At 41.1% G+C, this 20,602-nt stretch overlaps 1 protein-coding gene across 6 annotated transcripts in view; it reads left to right on the top strand.

Moving 5' to 3' along the window:
* LOC143021062 (uncharacterized) overlaps positions 1-20,602 on the top strand; it is a 416,468-nt gene that overhangs the window by 378,349 nt on the left and 17,517 nt on the right. For 2 of the 6 annotated variants that reach the window (XM_076178300.1, XM_076178330.1), the window contains exons 2-17: positions 2,632-3,153; positions 3,873-3,997; positions 4,955-5,052; positions 5,247-5,372; positions 5,609-5,761; positions 6,311-6,402; positions 6,700-6,977; positions 7,646-7,910; positions 8,178-8,360; positions 10,612-10,765; positions 14,552-14,738; positions 15,818-16,027; positions 16,522-16,760; positions 17,717-17,902; positions 18,590-18,799; positions 19,419-19,750. In XM_076178300.1, coding sequence (XP_076034415.1) covers positions 2,697-3,153; positions 3,873-3,997; positions 4,955-5,052; positions 5,247-5,372; positions 5,609-5,761; positions 6,311-6,402; positions 6,700-6,977; positions 7,646-7,910; positions 8,178-8,360; positions 10,612-10,765; positions 14,552-14,738; positions 15,818-16,027; positions 16,522-16,760; positions 17,717-17,902; positions 18,590-18,799; positions 19,419-19,750 — 3,295 coding nt within the window. In that variant the 5' untranslated portion in view covers positions 2,632-2,696. Of the gene's footprint in view, positions 1-2,625; positions 3,154-3,872; positions 3,998-4,954; positions 5,053-5,246; positions 5,373-5,608; positions 5,762-6,310; positions 6,403-6,699; positions 6,978-7,645; positions 7,911-8,177; positions 8,361-10,611; positions 10,766-14,551; positions 14,739-15,817; positions 16,028-16,521; positions 16,761-17,716; positions 17,903-18,589; positions 18,800-19,418; positions 19,751-20,602 lie in introns of all 6 variants that reach the window. The other 4 variants (XM_076178282.1, XM_076178290.1, XM_076178320.1 and 1 more) reach the window with 2 other exon arrangements.

Genomic DNA, 20,602 nt, shown 5'->3' with positions numbered 1-20,602 from the left:
CCACTTCTTTGATTGTCCTGAGCTGAGACGGCAGCAGGAGTTCTGTCTGGCTTGCTTGCTTGCTGGCTTGGTGCCGCTTGCTTGCTGGCTTGCTTGCTTGCTGGCTGTCATGAGAGGTTCTTCCTCATCCGGTCCGCCCGCTTGGCCCGAGGACCAATTTCGTCCACCTTTCTTTCAATTTCGGTCTTTGTCTTCCGTTCTCCTGCCACAAGAGGCCAAGTATCCTCGTCAGGAGAGTTCGTGTTCCTGGTCATGATTCTTTGTTTCCCTTCTCCTATACTCACATTTTCGGTACGCTGTTCACCGTTTCGAATTCATCTCCCATAGATAAATGTCCATACTTTTCTTGAATTGTTTTTAATTCCAAGGTCTGGTGTTTCCAGCCACCTGAATATTAATTTCACTTTTTTTTTTTCTATAAGCCATGATGTGCCCTGTTCATGATTTCCACCATTCCTTCTTGATACATTCGACATTCTACTCCGTTGTCCATGGCTTTGTCATCAACTTAAATCCCATCTGTGTGACCGACACAGTGGACATTTCCTTTTCTTCATTTCTCCGCCCGTCTTTCGTCTTTCGTGGAAACGGCGCTTCGGGAGGCATCCACGGCTCTCTTCTTCTTCTTTTAGTCGGTGCGGCGGCTTCAGGCTCCTTGCTGCGGCCCAAGTGAGGGTTGCCGCCGCCACTCAAAGGAGGAGGGTCGGGACCCCTCACACCAGGTGCTCCCGAGATGTGTCGCCTCCCGATACGCTGGAGGCGCTGTACATGGCTCGCTTCATCTATTCGCAGGCGCCTGGATGTGTATCATCTGCATTAGTGTGTTCGTATGTGTTTGTGTGTGCGTGCATGTCTGTGCGTGTCCGCGTGCGTGTGTGTGTCTGTGCGTGTGTGCGTGTGTGTGTGTGTGTGTATATACATATATATATACTATATACATATATATGTATACACACACACACACAATTATATATATATACATATATACATATATATATATGTATATATATATATATATATATGATGTAAGCGGAATAGGAAACACAGGAGTCTTGGTCTTGAGTTTATTTGAAAAAGCATACCTGCGAAACTAGTCAGGAATAAACTCAAGACCAAGACTCCTGTGTTTCCTATTCCGCTTACATCAACCTGTCAGAATGTCTCAACATATATATATATATATATATATATATATAGAATATGGTGTGTGCGCGCGCGTGCGCGTGTATCCGCGTCTTCGTCTCGCACCTGGAAATCAACAAGATAAGGAAGACTCGCAGTTAAGGACATAACATAGCGTAGCAGCTCCTTATCTCGGACTCGCTATCGGACGGCCGACGCGTCCACCTGTTGCTGCTGCTCTTGCTCTTGCTCTTGTTGTTGTCGTACCGCTGAATGTTGTGCGACCTTCTCGTTGGAGCCTCCTCCTCCTGACCTTCGCGGACGCTTAAAGGTCGAAGATGTTGGAGTGACGAGCCATTTCCATCGTTTCGGTTGAGGTCGCCAGTCATAAATAAATACCTAAATAAGCAAGTCCATTTACAAATACTTAGATAAGTCAGCCAATAAATGAATGAATAATACAAAGATAAACAGATTATTCTGTAGCCACCGGTGAATAGATGAATAAACACATGAATAGATAGATAAATCAGTAGATGAATAGGTAAGTAAATGGATAATAATACGAAAGTAAATAAACTCTTGATGAGCCACCGATAAATGAATCAACTAATAAATAGATGAATGAATGTATACTACAAAGGTAAAGGAAATATTATTTGCTTAGCAGTAAGTGATTATATAAATAAATACATCAATAATCAATTGATGAAATAAATAGTTAAATAGATAATACAGATTATTCTTTAGCCAGCGACAAATAAACAATTGAATGAACGAAAGAATAAATGGAGAATGGAGAAATCAGTGTATTCTTTAGCCTGCAACAAATGGATAATTGATTAAGTACATGGGTGATAGAAAGGTCAGCCGATTACTCTCGAGTTGTTTCTCCGACTCCGTCGTCTTTCTAAACTTCGGATCCATCACAGCCAAGACGACGGCCGTAGGGTCAGGTTAGGTCAGGTCTTTTCTTCGGATCGGTCAAGCCGACATAACCTAACCTAACAGCCCAGATTAAACCTGCTCCCCAATAGTTGGAGCCCCGTTGTTTCTCTCTCTCTCTCTCTCTCTCTCTCTCTCTCTCTCTCTCTCTCTCTCTCTCTCTCTCTCTCTCTCTCTCTCTCTCTCTCTCTCTCTCTCTCTCTCTCTCTCCCTCTCCCTCTCCCTCTCCCTCTCCCTCTCCGTCAATTGTGGTGTCAGTCCTCTTCAAAATAAACTTAATAGGATTTAAAAGTCTTTTTTTCCTGATATGTGCCATCTGCGTAATAGCTCATCGTTGTCCCCTTCCCAATTTGTTTACTAACGATTGAAATGTTGTAGCACCATTTTCTGTTTAAAGAACTATTCATATGGTAGCCTTTATTTCTAAAAAAAATTAATAATGATATATAGATTGATGTACAGATAGACGAATAAAGATAAAATTAAAGTAGAAATAAATCAAGTAAATGAAAATGGAAATATGTAGTTATGTGATTTTCTGTCTTCTCTCTTTTGCAGCAGCAGCAGCAGCAGCACCACCACCACCACCATCATGAAGTTAGAGGGAGGTGGCTAGGTCACAGGCAGCAATGGCGCCGGCGCCGGCGGCTGCGGCAGCGGCTGCGGCACCTGACGGCCTTCAGGCCCCGGCAGTCCCCGCCGGTGCCAACACCGGGTGCCACGGCGAAGGAGCAGCTGGTAGATGCTCACTGAGGAGGAGGAGGACGATGTCTAGCGGGCGGTGGTTCTCCCTCTCCACGAGAAAAGAAATGTCCTCTTCTTCTTCTTCTTCGTCCTCCTCCTCGTCCTTGTGTTCCCTCCTCTCGAGACGTCACTGGCCGTCTTCCTCCTCCTCCTCCTCTTCCTCCTCCTCCTCCTCCTCCTCCTCCTCCTCCTCCACCTCCTCCTCCTCCTCCTCCTCCTCCTCCTCCTCCTCCCGCTCCTGCTCCCCCTCGAGCCTGCTCCTTCAGCTCTTGTTTCTACTACTCTTGTGTGTTGTCTTGACGTCTGCCAAACCCGACGATGGAACTTGCCTCACCCTTGCACGTAAGTCAAAATATCACGATAATAACTACAACGATAATGATAATAATAGTAATAAAAATAGTAATAACAATAATAATGGTAATAGTTGTAATAATGATGATGATAAGTAATAATTATGATAATAATCATAATAATAATTACAATAATAATAGTAATAATAATCAATAATAATGATAATTGTAATAAGTAATAATTATGATCATAATAATGATAATGATAGTATTGATAATAATAATATGAATGATAATAATAATTATAATGATGATAACTAAAGCAATAATCATCATCATCATCCTCATCAATTATCCCGAAACCGTCCCCGAATAGTCACCGGGAGTCGCACATTCAAGATAATTATCGTCAAAAGTTGTGAATTTGAGAAGCCGGAAGACGACTTCGCTTACAGTGTTCTAGAATTTCCTAAGTCGTCGTCTATTCAACAATGTGTTTAACATTCGTACAAGTTTAATCTTTCCTACTCCGTCATTCATCTTCTCAGTATATGACGCAAAGATGATTTGACATTTGGAGATCGATCCAAAAAAATAAAAGATTGTAACCGAAGTCGTTTGCATTCGAACTCGCTCGAGTCGCGTTTGAGCGACGACAGGGGCGCCATTATGCGCTGGATGGAAATGTTTCTTCTTGTTCGTCGTTGAAGTCATCGCCCTGACACGCTTCGGTTTTGTTGTGACCTTTGACCTTCTTGACCACCCTAGGAAGGAAGCCCCCCAGGAGGTTCCTCTACGACACGGCCGAGCTCCGGATCCTTCCCCTCGTCCTGGACTCTTCCCAGCGGATCACCCATCGGGTCACCACCGAAATCCTCAGAATTCTGCTTCAGGCAGGTCCCCCGATTTCTTTTCTTTTAATACAGTAGACATAAAGACGTATGGAAAAGCATATCTCATATAAGGAGGAATCAGGCTATTACAAAAATGTTTCCTATTTTTTAACGTGTTTTCCTGGAGTGTCTTGTGCGCACGTGGGTGGGTGTGTGTGTCATCTCGAATAGATGGTGAAGTAAACAAGAGAAATAAATACCAATAATGATGATAGCAATAATAATGATGATAATCATAAATAGTAATAATAATAATAATAGCTATAATGGTAACAATCGTAATAACTAATATAATAGTAATAATAATAATAATAATAATAATAATAATAATAATAATAATAATAATAATAATAATAATAATAATAATAATAATAATAATAATAATGATGATGATAGTAACAATAGTAATACTGTAGTGATAATAATGATAATATACAAATAGAAAGAACAAAGAAAACCGAACCTATAGCTATTGGCATTGACATACCTACCAGGATTCTTCACTGATGCTGACATAAATGACAAATGAAACATTGTTTATCTATTCATCTGTCTATCTAGTTATCTATCTATCTATATGTCCACTGGTGGCGTTACCGGAAGCGTGTTTGCTGGTCTTGCATTCATTTAGTTGAGGGTTCGAATCCCGCACTCCTGTTCCCAACAGTGACAGTTACCCGCCCCAACAGATCCCAATGTTCACAGAGCAAAGGTGATGGCTTCGGCCGTAGCTACTCTTCAGCGCCTCATGGCGTAGGTTCCTCCCTGATATGTATGTGTCTATCTATTTACCGGTGTATAGCTATCTATGTATATCTTCATCTGTCTTAAGATTAGATAACTTTATGGATGGGGATGACAGGTGGTAAGGTACATAGAACTGCCAAATGTAGGCCTCATGGTCTCTTGCAGTCTCTTTCATTCCTATATTTTTATGTTGTCTATTCTCCCCTACAGGAGAGTCTTGGATACCAGAACGTGACCATCAAGATCTTCAAGGACGTCTTCAACGTGTCTGCCAATCTAAACCGACTGTCGGCCGAAAGTTACCCAGGGTAATAGAATGTCATCTACTTCTGTAGATTTTCTTTTCTTTTTTGTTCTTTCTTCTTCTTCTTCTTCTTCTTTTTCTCTGTCGAAACTATCCTTCCTTCTCGATGACGGATTGCGTGATCGAAGTTGCGTCGTGTTCTTGCAATCCAACTTTCTCCTCTTGTTTCACTCCTTTCTCTCCCTTCCCTCCTGACAGGAGCTCGCCATCACTGCCGCCAGTGGGAATGATCAACATCGAGTTGTGGGTGCCTCCAGGCGAAGTTCGAGCCCAGCACTACTTCTCGGATGCCGTCGACTGCGGCCCACACCAATCTGGAGGAAGGTGAGGATCAGAGGCCGTCTTGGTGGTGTTCGTTCCCCTGGAGTTGTTGTTGGTGAAATAGAGTGGTTCTCTGCTACGCGTGTATGGATTGGGGTGGTTCGTCCTTGATATAATTGTCTTTCGAGCTTCGTCCTGGCGGCCGATCGGTCTGCCTTGAGGACGAAGACGACGACGACTCATCCTATGCAAGATTGGGTTTCTGATGTTCTCCCCCCCCCTCCACTCCGCGCCCTCAGGTTCGGCTGGTACGTGACCAAGAACAACGAGACAGAGTCCAGCATCGCCGACTACTGGCGCTCCTACAAGAGGGACAACGTGGCCTCCCTCTTGGCTCTCACGCCCAGCGAAGAGGAGCAAGTCAAGAACCTCACCGTCGATCCCAATGGAGAGTGAGTGACATACACGCCGCCGCCGCCGCAAACAAAGCGGGCAACCTCCCACCACCCACCCACCCACACATCCCCCCCTGGAGTCGCTTCTGACTGACGAAGGTGGTGGTACACACACGCACACACACACACACACACACACACACACACACACACACACACACACACACACACACACACACACACACACACACACACACACACACACACACACATTGCAATACATTTTGAAAATAACAGTATTCTATCACAATATCTTATATAGCGTTTTAACACTTTCACCTTAGTAGCAAACCTTAATGCGTCAGAGAAAGATCACTACTTTTTTACCACTAAATTTTACGAGCAATATTTCCGTTATGACGTCACATATTTTGAAAACCAACTTCACAAAGTTTAAAAGCTCAACGAACTTTGTCGTATGCAAGTGGAGCTCAGTTTCTCTTATCTATTTATACATCTGTTTATTAACATTTATTGATTCATCTTCTTTTTTATTCAGACGGTTACTAACAGTCTTCTTTTTTCATGATTGTTGTTTAAAAACAGGTATTACTGCCGTGGTAATTGCGAGGAGGGCATCTACAAGCCGCCTATTTGTCATCTTCGGAAATGCGCCACGCTCTTCGCTCGGGACTACGGTGAGTTCGCCGACAAATAAATCCTTGTATCTGTAAAACGTGTCATAAAGTTCCCCCCGGTAGTGTTTCCTCGAGGCTTATTCTTATCAGGTTTCCTTTTATTCGTCTCATCACACCCCCATTGGGCTGAGGCTAAAGGGTGGTAGATGGGCGTGGGTTGGGTGGAGAGTTGGTGCACGCCTTGGCTGGCTCCTCAAGTAAGTAGAGCGGTACAGCGAAACGCCCCATGGCGTAAGCACAAGACCTCACTGATACTGCACTCAGCCCTCTCACCTCTCACCTCTCGCCTCCTTGCAGACGCGTCCTCGTTCCTAGCGGAACAGATCCTGGCGCAGGATCTCCTGATCCAGGTGGCCTGGATCGGTCCCAACCTGACGCCCCGCTTCGTCCGCACCTTCCGGCAGTCCAAGGCCATCCTCTTCTTCGACTGGTGGCCCAACGAGTTCTCCAACTTGGAGGGTTTCCTCCCCGTGGCCTTCCTGCAGGGCAGCGAACTCTCCAACACCTACGAACTGCATTCCCTCAACAAGTTTGTCTGGAGGAAGCTGGAGACTAATGGCAAGACTGCCGTGGAGGTACGTGCGTAGGCGCGTGGCTACACACACACACACACACACACACACACACAAAACACACACACACACCTGCACGCACACGCATGCACGCACACCCACGCTCACACACATATGTATATATATTGTACAGTATACATACAGTTGAATTAAATGTTCTGACAAACTCGTAAAATAAACTGTAAATTCCACATTCGGAGAAAAACGCTGTTGAAGGGTGATCCGTATATTACGGCCACTGTGATCCTCTTCAGCGGAGCTGTAAGTAGTGGATGTAATGGTTCCCCCGATAGAGTGTGTAAGCCCTACCACCACGCACAGCTCCACTGACGAGGATCACAGACGGTGGTCGTAATATATTGATCCCCATTCAAGAGTGTTTCTTTTCTCCGAATGTGGAATTTACAGGATATTTATATGCATTATTATGAAGTCAGTAAACTAAGGAAATAAAAAAAAATGTCAAAGAAATAACCAATACCCTGTACTAGAGTGTAAAGAATAACTTCCAAGTAAAGCTGACAAGTGTGTAGCGCTTAAAAACAAACATCAGGAATGAAAATATAAATTAGATGAACATGAATCACGGTGCTTTAATGCCTTTCTTTTGGGGGGGGGGGGTTACGAATGAATGGGTTCCGGTGCCCTAAGGACCTTCTTCGTTTCCGCAGCTGACGCAGCGGATGGTCTTCAACGAGATGGACTACAGGTTCATCCTCCAGCAGTACACCAACATCACTGCCAACTTGCCTCACCCGTTGCCGAAGCAGCGCAACGACGCCATCATCCACAACATCGCGTGCGAATGGCTCCACAAGAACGAGTCCGTCTGGCTGAGCTGGAGGCCCCAGGACTACAACCGCAAGACCACGCTCTGGGTTGGAGGCATCTTCCCCATGACTGGGCCGAGCTTTGCGAGCCGCACCTTGCTTAGGCGTGAGTTGAACTCCCCGTTTTTTGTGCGCTGGCGGAATTTTGATGGCAGAGATAGAGAGAGGGAGGGAACAGACAGGATTAAGAGAGAGAGTCCTTCCCTCCACCGTGAGGGAATATGAAGTAGACCATCCAAAGCGAATTATGATATATACATCGAGGTTTCGACCCGAATGCAGAAGTCACGAATAAGGTCAAGGGTATTTGTGGATTGGACTTCGTTGTATTTTTCTTTTATATCATGTTGACCTTCTTGTTCCTTTCTTACAGCTGCACAGATGGCCCTTCGCAGGATCAACAAGAACCCCGACATCCTGCCAGACGTTGATTTTGATATTCTTGCGAACGACGGCCAGTGCAAGAGCGATGACGTCCTGAGGTCATTTATCTCCTACATACATATGGACAACACGAACCCCAAGTACAAATTCAACAACATGGTCGGCATTCTGGGTAAGATGTCATTCTGAACGCGTACGCACGCATCCTTCCCCCAATTCGATCTTTCTCTTCTACTTTCCTCCACATTTGGCTCGCACATGCTTTACACTCGTCTGTTCACCTCCACTCTCTTCACATGCGCGCACACCACAAAACTCCTGTTCAGCTTCTCTTGTACTCGTGCCTTTCCACCACACTACTTAGAGTCATAGCATGTGTATCCTTCGCAGCAATAGTTGCAAAAATCATGTTGCAAAGCAGACAATATAACATATATTGTAAGTACAGTAATCCCTCCCTCACCCGAACTGCCACTGTCTGAACCTCACGATCATCCGAACATGACTTGTGTGTTTTGTTTATATTCCACTTTATTCTTTCACAATTTAATTTAGCATTGTAGCGGTGGAGTGAGGAATTAGGAATTAATTCACCCTCACGTATCCAAATATTCCCCAAATCCGAACAGCCTGTGGCCCAATTAGTTCGGATATGGGAGAGATTACTTATATGTATATATATATATATATGTATATATATATACATATAAATATATATACATATATATATATATATATATATATATATATATATATATGTGTATGTGTGTGCGTGTATTTACCTAGTTGTATTTTACGGGAAGGGGAGCTATGCTCGTAGTGTCCCGTCTTCACATTTCATTTTATCTAAACTATTTTTAAATCCATGTATTGTTTTTGCACACACCACTTTCCCATCTAACTTGTTCCAACTGTCTATTACTCTGTGAGGAAAGCTGTTCTTTTTCACATCTCTTCTATAGCTCTTTCTTGATTTACTTTCCGTGTCCTCTAGTATTTCTATCATCCCATTTTATTAGATCCTCTCTATCAATAATTTCTATGCCTTTCATGATTCTGTAAATAGCTATCAAATCTCCTCTCTCTCTTCTTTGTTCTAGTGTCTATAGTTCAAGTTTTGCTAGCCTCTCTTCATATGATAGTTTTAAGAGTGTTGGTGCCAATTTTGTAATTGCTCTTTGTATTCTTTCAAGATTTGTTATACATTTTTTTTGTATTTGGTGACCACATCGTTGCTGCATATTCCAATCTTGGTCTTATCAGAGTGATTAGAATTTTCTTCACCATTTCTTCATCCAGGTATGTAAATGCCACTTTGATTGTTCTTATTAAATTATAAGTTTCTCCAAAAATCTTATTTATATGTTTCTCAGGTGACATATTATTCATAATAATGACTCCCAGGTCCTTCTCATTTTCTACTTTTTTATTCCTTCTTCTCCCAATTCATATGATCCTATTATTCTGTTTTTACTTTTTCCAAATTCCATTATACTACACTTTTTAGTATTGAACTCCATCTCACACTTCCTACTCCATTCCCATACTTTATTGAGATCACTCTGTAGTGACTCACAATCTTCTTCCGTGTTTACTTTTCTTAATAGTTTTGCATCATCTGCAAAGAAGCTCATATAGCTTTCAATTCCTTCATCCATATCATTAATATGTATAGCAAACATTATTGGGGCCAGAACTGTTCCTTGTGGAACACCACTTATTACTTCATCCCAGGTAGAGTGTTTGTCTCTTATCACTACTCTCATTTTTCTTTCTTGCAAATAACATGTTTATAGAAAAATTAGATTAAAAATAAAAGTAGAATTATAATTATAACCAGCGAGGACTGAACCCGGCCAGCCATAGCACGTCTACTGAGAATCTGCTACCTTTCCACACGCTTGCCGCTGGATACAGACGAACTCGTGTCCGTGGTACTTAGACAGAAACCAGCACATCGCGGCATATCTGGTCACGATCCGTCAAAGCTGGTAAAAGGATACGTTGTAGATATGCGCAGCTATACACGATTTTTCGTGTACACCGTCCTTGGGAGAGACGCAGCTGACAAATAGTCTGTACGGTGTGGTCTAGGTGTAGCCGTAGTTGGCACTGGGAGAGCTTGGTTCCAGTGCCACTGGATGAGGAGAGGGAGCCTGGGTAGCTTAGGCAAGTGGTATACTTCTCCCAGTTCCAACTACGGCCAATATAATATTTTTGATCACTGTACCTCATCACACCTCTGAAGACGGTCCTAGGACTAGGACCGAAACGTCGGGCATTAAACCTCCCACTTTGAGTCTGGTGTTTACGTTTCTCCCCTTCAACGTGGATCCCAGACTCCAGATCTTGAATCTGGTGTCTACACTTCTCCCCGTCTATATATATATACTATAGACGTATGTTCTCATATCTCATTGCAGGCCCTGCGTGTTCGGACACGATCGAACCCCTGGCAGGAGTTGCGATCCACTTCAAAACGGTCATCATCTCGTACAGTGCTGAGGGCGCCATCTTCAACGACAAAGATAAATATCCGTATTTCTTCAGGACCATCCCAGAAAACAGGCTGTTCAGGTATGAAAGGCACGAGTTGCAGTGTAGTACATTTACGGGCGTGTAAGATGCAAGAATTTTTTGTGAAAATGCTGTCATATTACAGGATAAGAGTTTTTTTTAACGAATGTAAAAGAAATGCGGCTTATTACCGGATAAGATATATTTTATGCAAAAATGCAACCGTATTACCGGGTAAGAGATTATTATTATTTTTTTTTAATGTAAAAATTGCCCAGGTACTGGATAAGAGATTGGGTTTAGGATAAAGTAAGTCCGGTGGTGGTGTATCGCTAAGGAGGTCTCTGGTGAACCTTGCTGAGCAGCAGTCCATTGAATAAATACAATATCGCGTTGGCAGCGATACTGTCGTCTTGATTTAGTCGGTGACTTAAGAAGACGATAGTATCGCCGTCGCTTTGTAAATGACACACAATATTCGTGGTTGTTGCTAAAGGGCAGGTCACAAAAAAAAGTAAAGGAATAAGTGATAAGATAAATGGATTAATAAAATCTTTTCCTCCCATAAAGCCCATTTTCATTAAATTTCAACAAATTCACAATTGAATAATATTTTTCCTCAAAATACCCATAATTCATTTTTCAAAATCTTCTAAAATGTGAAATGCATCTTATACACCGGCAAAAGGGTGATTTAGATGAACCTGGTGGAGTGGCTGGTATGGGCGGAGGAGTTGCATGACTGTCGGGCCAGGAGCCCTATTTCAGCAGTACAATATCCCTTTTAACATGGTCATATACTTTATCATTTTATTTTGTCTAATGCCAGCAGCCAATTTTGTTTCCATGAGTGGAGGATAGTTGACTCCTATTTTTTACTCCGATTCGTCCGCCACTCACGCAACAATGTGTGTGTATATATCTATATATATATATATATATATATATATACATATATATATATATATATATATATATATATATATATGTATATATATGTGTGTGTGTGTGTGTGTGTGTGTGTGTGTGTATGTGTGTGTGTGTGTGTGTGTGTGTGTGTGTGTATGTATGTATGTATGTATGTATGTATGTATGCACCTTCAGATACGATCGCCCTTACAGTACGAAAAAGTTGAGATACGATGTTTTTTTTCTTTGATTTACACCCTAACGTACGTCGAAAATTTTTAGATACGATGCGGTGATGCGCGATAATTTGAAACGCCAGTGGTAGGTGGCAGACTGTTCGCTCGGCTCCCGACGATTCCTGACACTTCAGTTCGTGTGTTGTCTTCTCGTTTACATCTTCGCTGTTTGTTCGTTGCGTTTGTGCCTCCTTTGTGTATTATTATTTTGATTTTTGTGCATAACCATGGGTACCAAAGGTAAGGACAGGGATAGTGAAAAGATGAGGTCACGCAGGGTCGTCAGATCACAATGTAAGCTGTTGACAGACTTTGATTCTTATTCTGTATTCAGTCCACTGAGGAAGGCCCAAGAGGTCGAAACATCTGGTTCTGAATAAAGCTCCATACTCTGCCCTTAACATTTCATTTTGCCACCTCACCTCCTTATTTGTCTGTCTTTACATACATTCGTGTGGAGGTGACAATAGGCAAGGCTTAGAAGTGAAGGAGTTTTTTCACAGGAAGAACATATCAAAGTGCGTCACTCAGCTTAAATTCCTAAGAAGATGCATCGAAGAACAGGTGCTTCCAAAATCTGCCCCGAAGCAACTACGAAGTAAATTAGCTCCTTTTAGTGAAAGTGCACGAATGCACCTCGAAGAAGCGTGTGAGGTTTTGTCATACAAAATTATTGAATTGAAAGAACAGTGTCATCCTTCTGCCTTTCACGTGGACAACGCTAGGAATTGGACAATTTTACTGAAACCTAGGTTAATAGATTTCAAAGAAAATTAGAAGAACTGTGTGATTAAAGTGAATGGAAGAACGCGGATAAACCAGGAATAGTGAACAATCTTTCGAGTAAACAGATACCTAAGACAGAAAAGGAAGCTCACTTGGTCTGAAATTTGATACAGGTATTAAAAAGTACAACTATGTGGAATAAGTGTGCCATAATTACATATATATATATATATATATATATATATATATATATATAATGTATATATATATATATATTTATATATCATATATATATACATATATATAGATATATATACACATATACATATACACACACACACACATATATATATGATATATATATATATATATATATATATATATATATATATGTGTGTGTGTATATGTATATGTGTATATATATGTATATATATGTACATATATAATATATAAATATATATATATACATTATATATATATATATATACATATATATATATACAGTCGAACCTCGAAAGCCCGGACCCCGAATGCCCGGACCCTCGTATGACCGGTCGAAATGAACAAAGGGCGGACTTTTCAAGCAAAGTTCCCTATTTGTCCGGTAGGTGGCAGCGACGGCCGTACACGTGTACTCAAACCCGGCCCAGTCAAGCCGCCACCAGGGCTGCCGTTTCGTAGAATTTTGTACCAAAGCGTAGTAAAGTAGCGGAATGTGGCAACTGCACAAGGACATGAGGAATTTTTTTTTTCTACATATCAGCGGGCTGTTAAAAACGTTCAAAAACTCAAACTTTTGTTTAAAAATCATAGAACTAGTTATCAAATAATAAATGGTACATCAAAATATGACTTTTATTTGTAATTGTGTTACCGGTACTTATAAAATATTATACCCCAAAAGATACGTTTTTACCGTGTAGAAAAAATTCTACGCTAAGGTTTCAGCTTTCTTTTAGCGATAATATAAAAATATATATATATTTTTATATCTTACTGAATATGTTAGGGCATGGGGGCCTTATATACATTCAAGAATAAAAAAAAAAAACTAGAACCACCATTTTGTCAAAGTTTGACAAGTATATCTTGCTATGAAAGTCTGCACACGCCCGAGAAAAATGTATGGCAACACTCCCATTCTACACGGCAGTGTAGAAAGCGCGGCAACCCTGGCCGCCACCACTGTCCCGCGTGCATACCTTCCGATATTTACAGTGTACGTAATAAAAAACACAGTACAGTACACTGTATATACAGTACATTTACATGCCTGTATTACAGTTATTATTACATGATTTTTGGTACTATAGCATTATTATTACAGTATTGTTATTATTACAGCGTTAGAGTATTATTCTTATGTGTTTCTATGCCATATCATACATTACCTATACGTATACCGCTACGAAAATCTACGGTTGTTAGAGCGATATTTTCGATGACCGGACGTTTGGCATGACCGGACCACCCTTCCCCCCAATTAGTCCGGATTTTCGAGGTTTGACTGTATAAATATATATATATATATATATATATATATATATATATATATATATATATATATATATATTGCAAAAATAATCACAATAACGCGTGACGAAAAAATATTGCAGAAACCACAGGGAAATTAAAGTCGGAATACTGAACGTTTTCGTCTATTACGACATCCTCAGAGTACTTGAGGATGTCGTAATAGACGAAAACGTTCAGTAGTCCGACTTGAAGTTCCCTGTGGTTTCTGCAATATATATATATATATATATATATATATATATATATATATATATATATATATATATATATATATATATATATTTATATATATATATATATATATATATATATATATATATATATATATAAAATATGTAACTTTACTGATGTCATTAACATGTCAGGCCAGTGATGAATGTTTGATTTTTCAATTGAGATTAATCCCAGGAATGTCTTATTTCCTTTTCTTTGCCAACAGATTCGTGTATCTGCAGATCTTCCAACGGAACATGTGGAAGAAAGTGGCTTCCCTCTCCGAGGATGGTAACAAGTACAGTGAATATTTGACCCTGCTGGAGAATGTTCTTGAGCGATTTAACATCACCATTTTCAACAGACGGTTCCCTAGAAACCTAGAAACCAGTGATAAATCTGACGTCACTTCGGTAATTTAGAGTTATTTTTTCTTGTTCCAATAGTATTAATTTGCTATCCTGTTTGTTTTATTAAATGTATCATTATTTTCTTTTCTGTGTTGCCCTCACAAGAGATGAAAATTGTTGACTTACTGGAGAATTGGAGTTGATGGGAAGAAATGTTTTATTTATTTTCCGCTCGAGCAAAAACAAATTTTATCTTTAAAAAATCATAGACATGGCCTTTCCATTTGTGTCTGAAGAAAATCCAATATTACTGTTTAATTTTTGTGGAAATAAGTATGTCGACAATCTCTGCAACAGAGAACTGTCAACACTACCCCCGCGATAATCTCCATTCAAGATTTTGTTCAAATAAAGAATGGACCTTGGACAAAACGTGGTACCATTAGCTGGTATAAAAATCTAAAAATAATAGTAATGGTAGTAATTATGATGATAATAGTAATAATAATTATTATAATGATCATAATAATAATTATGGGGTATTGGCTGCATGTTATTGTGGCAAAGTAGCATGCAGTTGATACTTTAGGGTCTATATGGGGCGCCCCAATGGACCAGAGCAACACATCATTTTGTCTGTGATAGAGGAAAACTCTGTACATAGAGAAATGATGACATACTACAACTGTCCCTCCATAATCATGCTGTCCCCCAACCCCTTGTTACTGCCCTGTGCCATTTCTCTGAATATTTATTTCCTTTTTTCACCTACCTACCCTGTGGTGGGGGCAAAAGAATACTGCCACCAAGTATTTCCACTTGAGTCGTAAAAGGCGACAAAAAAGGGATGGGGGATGGGATTAGGAGTCCTACCACCTGTAGCCCCAAAAGGGGACATTCCTAAAAACAAAAGTAAATTAAAGATAATAATGATGATAATGATAATAATAACAACAATAGGGAAAATGATAAATAGGCAAATGGAAATGAAATGACCTAGTCATGGCAACAGGGTTAGTTGAAGAGTCCAGACCACAACACCCCTTTTTTATTTCATCTCTGGAGACTGTACCATTCCATTTGGCTGTAGGGAATGCCTCTCCAACTTCCCACTCACCCATTCCACATCCTCACCCCCACAGTACCTGACCAGTCTGAAGAAGAACAACAACCGCATCATCATCGGGGACTTCTACGCCTCAAAGGCGCGACTCATCCTCTGTGAGGCCTACAAGAACAACATGACCTTAAAGCATGGCTTTGTCTGGTTCCTGCCCAGGTGGTTCTCCGGCAACTGGTACAACACGACCGGGATCAAGAATGTGAACTGCACCACTGCTCAGATGCTCGAGGTGGGTTGCAACTCGGAGAAGGTTTCTGGATGTTGATGTCAGGTGACAAAGTGTCTCAAGTTTGCTATGGGGAACACCAAGTGATTTGGGTCAGATGGTTGCTAGGTCCAGCTTTGGTGTCTTGGTGTATTACCTCTAAGGTAGGCAGTGGGCAGGAGAGAGGGATGACCCTTCATAGGGGAAACAAATGGGTGAAGGGTGGGTGCATGCTTTGGTAAGCCACCCTTCATTATAAAGGAGGAAGTGGCTTTTTGTTATGTGTATGTACAGCATGTGCATATGCATGCATATATTTACTTGCACATATATATGTATGAACATATGCATATACATATAAGGATGGGTCAATATAAAGATGGGATCATGCAGAGAATGCATCCATTAGTTGCATAATTGGTCTTTGGGGATGAATTGTCTTGAAACACCTATAATTGGTCTCTGGCCTTTGGTGAAAGACTAACCCTCCACCCGCCCCTTTCTTGCCCAACACACAGGCCCTGGACGGCCACCTCTCCCTGGGCTACTCCTACTTCGCCCCCGGGAACACAACCTTCCTAGAGAACCGGACAGTGGATGAATGGATGGACGAGTACCGGGGTCGCTTTGGGGAGAACCCAGCTGACTACGCCGGCTACACCTATGATGCCATGTGGACGTATGCCCTTGCCCTTGACAAGCTGCTCAAAGAGAACCACACCTATATGGCCAACCTGCATAACGAAAACACGAATAAGTGAGTAGTGACCCACATTGCAGATATCGCTTTCTTTTTTATATATATATATTATTATCATTTTGGGAGTTATATGAATACCTTCAAATGGGATGAAATTGAGTGGATCAAACTTGACATATTTTAAATGTTTATGTGCTATAAAAACTCGAGAATAGGTCAAGCAGGTGGATTTTTTTTTTTTTTTTCCAAAAAAAATTGGGAAATAACCTATGGGCGTGCATGATGGTCAACAGTGATCTAGAGGAGGTACCAAAATGAAGAAATATATAATATCAAAAGATGTGCAAGTGGACTCAAGTTATTTCCATGATATTGGTGATAACCAACACTTCTATGGCGCTGAAGAGGTGGAGTTGGGGAGTATTTGGTCGAGGAGAGATTTGAGGAGGAGGTGGGCAGGGGCAGAAATTAAGGATAGCAGAAGGTAAAAGTGATTAGCATTACTTTTTAAGTGGAGACTAGACTTCAAACATAAAGGAATACAGCATAACTCTGGTTCGTAGGGGGTGTTACAAAAATCCCTGAAATAGTAACTGGATAAAACCTATATAGTCAATGTAATCCCACCCATGACATGCTTCACATTAAGAAAATTTAAGTATCCAGTTGTTGACTTTTGGTTGATTTGAATTGGCTTAAAGTCACGAACTTCCTCTCTCAGAGGTACCCAGGATGGTGCAACTTTATGGAAGGCTTTCTGAATTATCAGGGAATTTAATGTAGTCTGCTCTTACTACAAACTCACTTTACGTTGGTAGGATTCGGTCCACCCCCACTCCGACCATGCTCTCAAGTTCATTTTCTACAAAGTAAACAAAAGAAATTAAATGTAACAAATTAGGGTTACTATTACAAATGTACCATAGGTAGGTCGACTACAGCACATAAACTTGCCTTCTCACTGGTGACTGAAACAAGCTTGTGTTTGATTGCTCATCCTCTTGTGCCAACAGACGGTTCGTGGATCTGCTGAAGCAGACCGACTTCATGGGTGTTTCTGGACACATCAAATTCGAGGCCGGACCATCGAGGGAGTCCAGCGTGGACGTGTACCAATTCCGGGCACAAGACAACGTAACAGGACGCTACACCACTGTTGGATATTTCCTGCCGGACTCACGTCGAGAAAAAGGGGGACAGTAAGTACATCAAATCTATCTATCTATATACCAAAAGCCTTCTTCCCTCTTTATAAGGGAGGCATATTCTATTGATCTCCCTATCTATATACCCAAAGCCCTCTTCCTTTTTTACTTGGGAGGTAAATTGTATTGATCTCTCTATCTATATACCAAAAGCCCTCTTCTGTCTTTATCAGGGAGGTAAATTCTATCGATTTCTCTGTCTATATACCAAAAGCCCTCTTCCCTCTTTATCTATCAATTTCTCAATCTGTATACCAAAAGGATTCTTCCCCTTATAATAAGGGAGGCAACCAGCCAAGGCATTCACCCATCCCCCACCTATCTCACACCCATCCAACACTTATTTGTTTTCAGTTTTATTTTAGTTCCTTGTGGATGAAGGATCATGACTCCAGGTATTACTGGTTACTTCAGAGCCTTGGGTCTCCTAGAGAGACCTGTGGCAATGGATTAATTAATTGATTAATTTGTGCAACACAAATCAAACAAGCTACCAAGCATTCTAGTTCATTGCAACAAAGATATGCATGGCAAACAGCCAGGAGTTTTAGCTATTTTGTTTTGTATGAGGCAGTAGACAGTGTTTTGACTCCAACATGCACTGGCAGGCAATCAGATTCAAAACATATGCAAGTGGTCTCTTGGTAAAGATCCTACACTCATTTAGCAACTCTTTGTCAGGCTCTTCCTCAATGACTCCAAGATCAAGTGGTTTACATCAGATGGACTTCCCCCAACGGATGGGTCTCCACCACCCCAGACATGTGCCCTGGCCCCCCTAAGTGAAGCCCTGGGTGGTAGTTGTGAGTTTGCCATTGTCGTGGCCATGATGATCGGATTTGGTGTCTTTGCCATCTTCTTGTCTGTGCTCTTCATTGTGTACAAGAAGAGGTACTAAAGGAGTCTGTTATGTGTATTATATATACATTTATTGTACAGTGAGTCTCAAATATGCACAGCTGGAATAGTAGTTTTACTCATTGGCTAGTTTCACACACTAGTGCTTCTCCAGAATGAATTAGTATCACATGAAAAAACTAGCAAGGTGACTGATTGCTTGATTGAATGCCCTTTGTACTAAATGAAACTTTTCTTTTTATTTTGGTTGCTACCAGAGCACTTCATTAACTTCTATGGTGCTTCTTTGTTGTACAAAGGTTGAGATCCCTTTTCAGGCTGAACTTTGCCCCTATCGCCTTTATAAAAAGGATTGCTCTAAGCTGAAACAAAGTCCAGAAATTATGTCACCCTGTTAAATGAGTTAAAACTGTCCTACTTAGTCATGCACTGGTTACCTTGGAAAAAAATATGCAAAAACAACTTTTCACCTCAAGTGTATGCTTTCCATACTTTTCAGCCTGTTCTTATAGAGATTTATTTATGTCCATTTTGATTTATTTTATTCTAAGATCTGATGGTATTTAATTTGGTCACAGGGAACAATAAATCCTTAATTTTGGGGAGATGATGATTAACTGGATCCCAGTAAGAATGATATGAACTCTTTCAGGTATGAGAGGATGCTCCCTGACAAAACAGGGTGGGTAATGCGTGACCTTGATCAGTGGGAGGTGCCTCGTGAGAAAGTTGTCATTAATCGTAAGATTGGAGAAGGTGCCTTTGGTACAGTCCATGGTGGTGAGTGCTTTTTATCTGAAGACCGTGGCTGGGTAGCAGTTGCTGTCAAGACTCTGAAGTTTGGATCTACCATGGACGAACGTCTAGACTTCTTGGTTGAGGCAGAGATGATGAAGCGTTTTGACCACAGAAATATGGTGAAGTTGTTAGGACTGTGTACACGTGAAGAGCCTGTGTATACCATCATGGAATTTATGCTCTATGGTAAGGAGACTCTTGATAGTGTATTGTTTGTAATTTATACAGATTGTTCAGCAAGGGACCAGCAACATGTGCCAGCAAGTAGTGGCCCTGCAAGATGGATATGAAAGAGAATCATATCATTGCTACATATCTTCAGAATTCATCAACATCAGTACTCAGGACTGCAAGATGCAGTCCAGGGAACTGACACTCAATTTGTAGACAGGGTTCAGTATTTGCCAGTTTCAGTTGTATCTCCCCCATCTTTTCACGTAAAGAGAGCTGACAACTGATGACTGCTCCCATCCTATTACTATGAACCAGTAGAATATTAGGTTAGACTATTGACACTTATGGTGGCCAGGAGTGCAGGTAGTTCGGATCCTGCTGGCAAAAAGTAAGATCATAATAAGGGAATACTACTTTAAATTCCCTATCTCAAAAAGTCCTCCATAAGGAAGAACTGTCCTAGTCTCCTCAGAGAGGGGAGTTTATGACATTAAACTGGGTAATGATTTAAACACTCATTTTATTGAAAAATACCTTACTGTCCTCTCAAAAGTTCCTAGTGCAATTAGATATGGTTTAACATCACAAACTTCCTCCATATTGGAGAGCTAGGTCAGTGCCCCTTACAGAGGGCTTTGTGGCATGGAAGTTAATGAACTATGCTCTTGATTCAACTTTGCTGGTGGCAGGGTTTGAACCACCATCCCCTCAACTTTTGCCACAAGTAACAACATCCCAACCCACTCGGCCAGCAAAATTCCTCCCAATGCAGTTAAGGATTACAAAAGAAAAGCATGCTGACAGGAGACTTTTTGGCCCATAGGTCAGATGTGGGGAAAAAAGTAGATAAATGAATAAAATAAA

Source organism: Oratosquilla oratoria, chromosome 3 (assembly GCF_046742065.1).
Source record: "Oratosquilla oratoria isolate Oo_2021 chromosome 3, ASM4674206v1, whole genome shotgun sequence".
Classification (NCBI taxonomy): domain Eukaryota; kingdom Metazoa; phylum Arthropoda; class Malacostraca; order Stomatopoda; family Squillidae; genus Oratosquilla; species Oratosquilla oratoria.
Note: the sequence above shows the minus strand (reverse complement) of the source record. Positions and strands in the feature narration are given on the sequence as shown.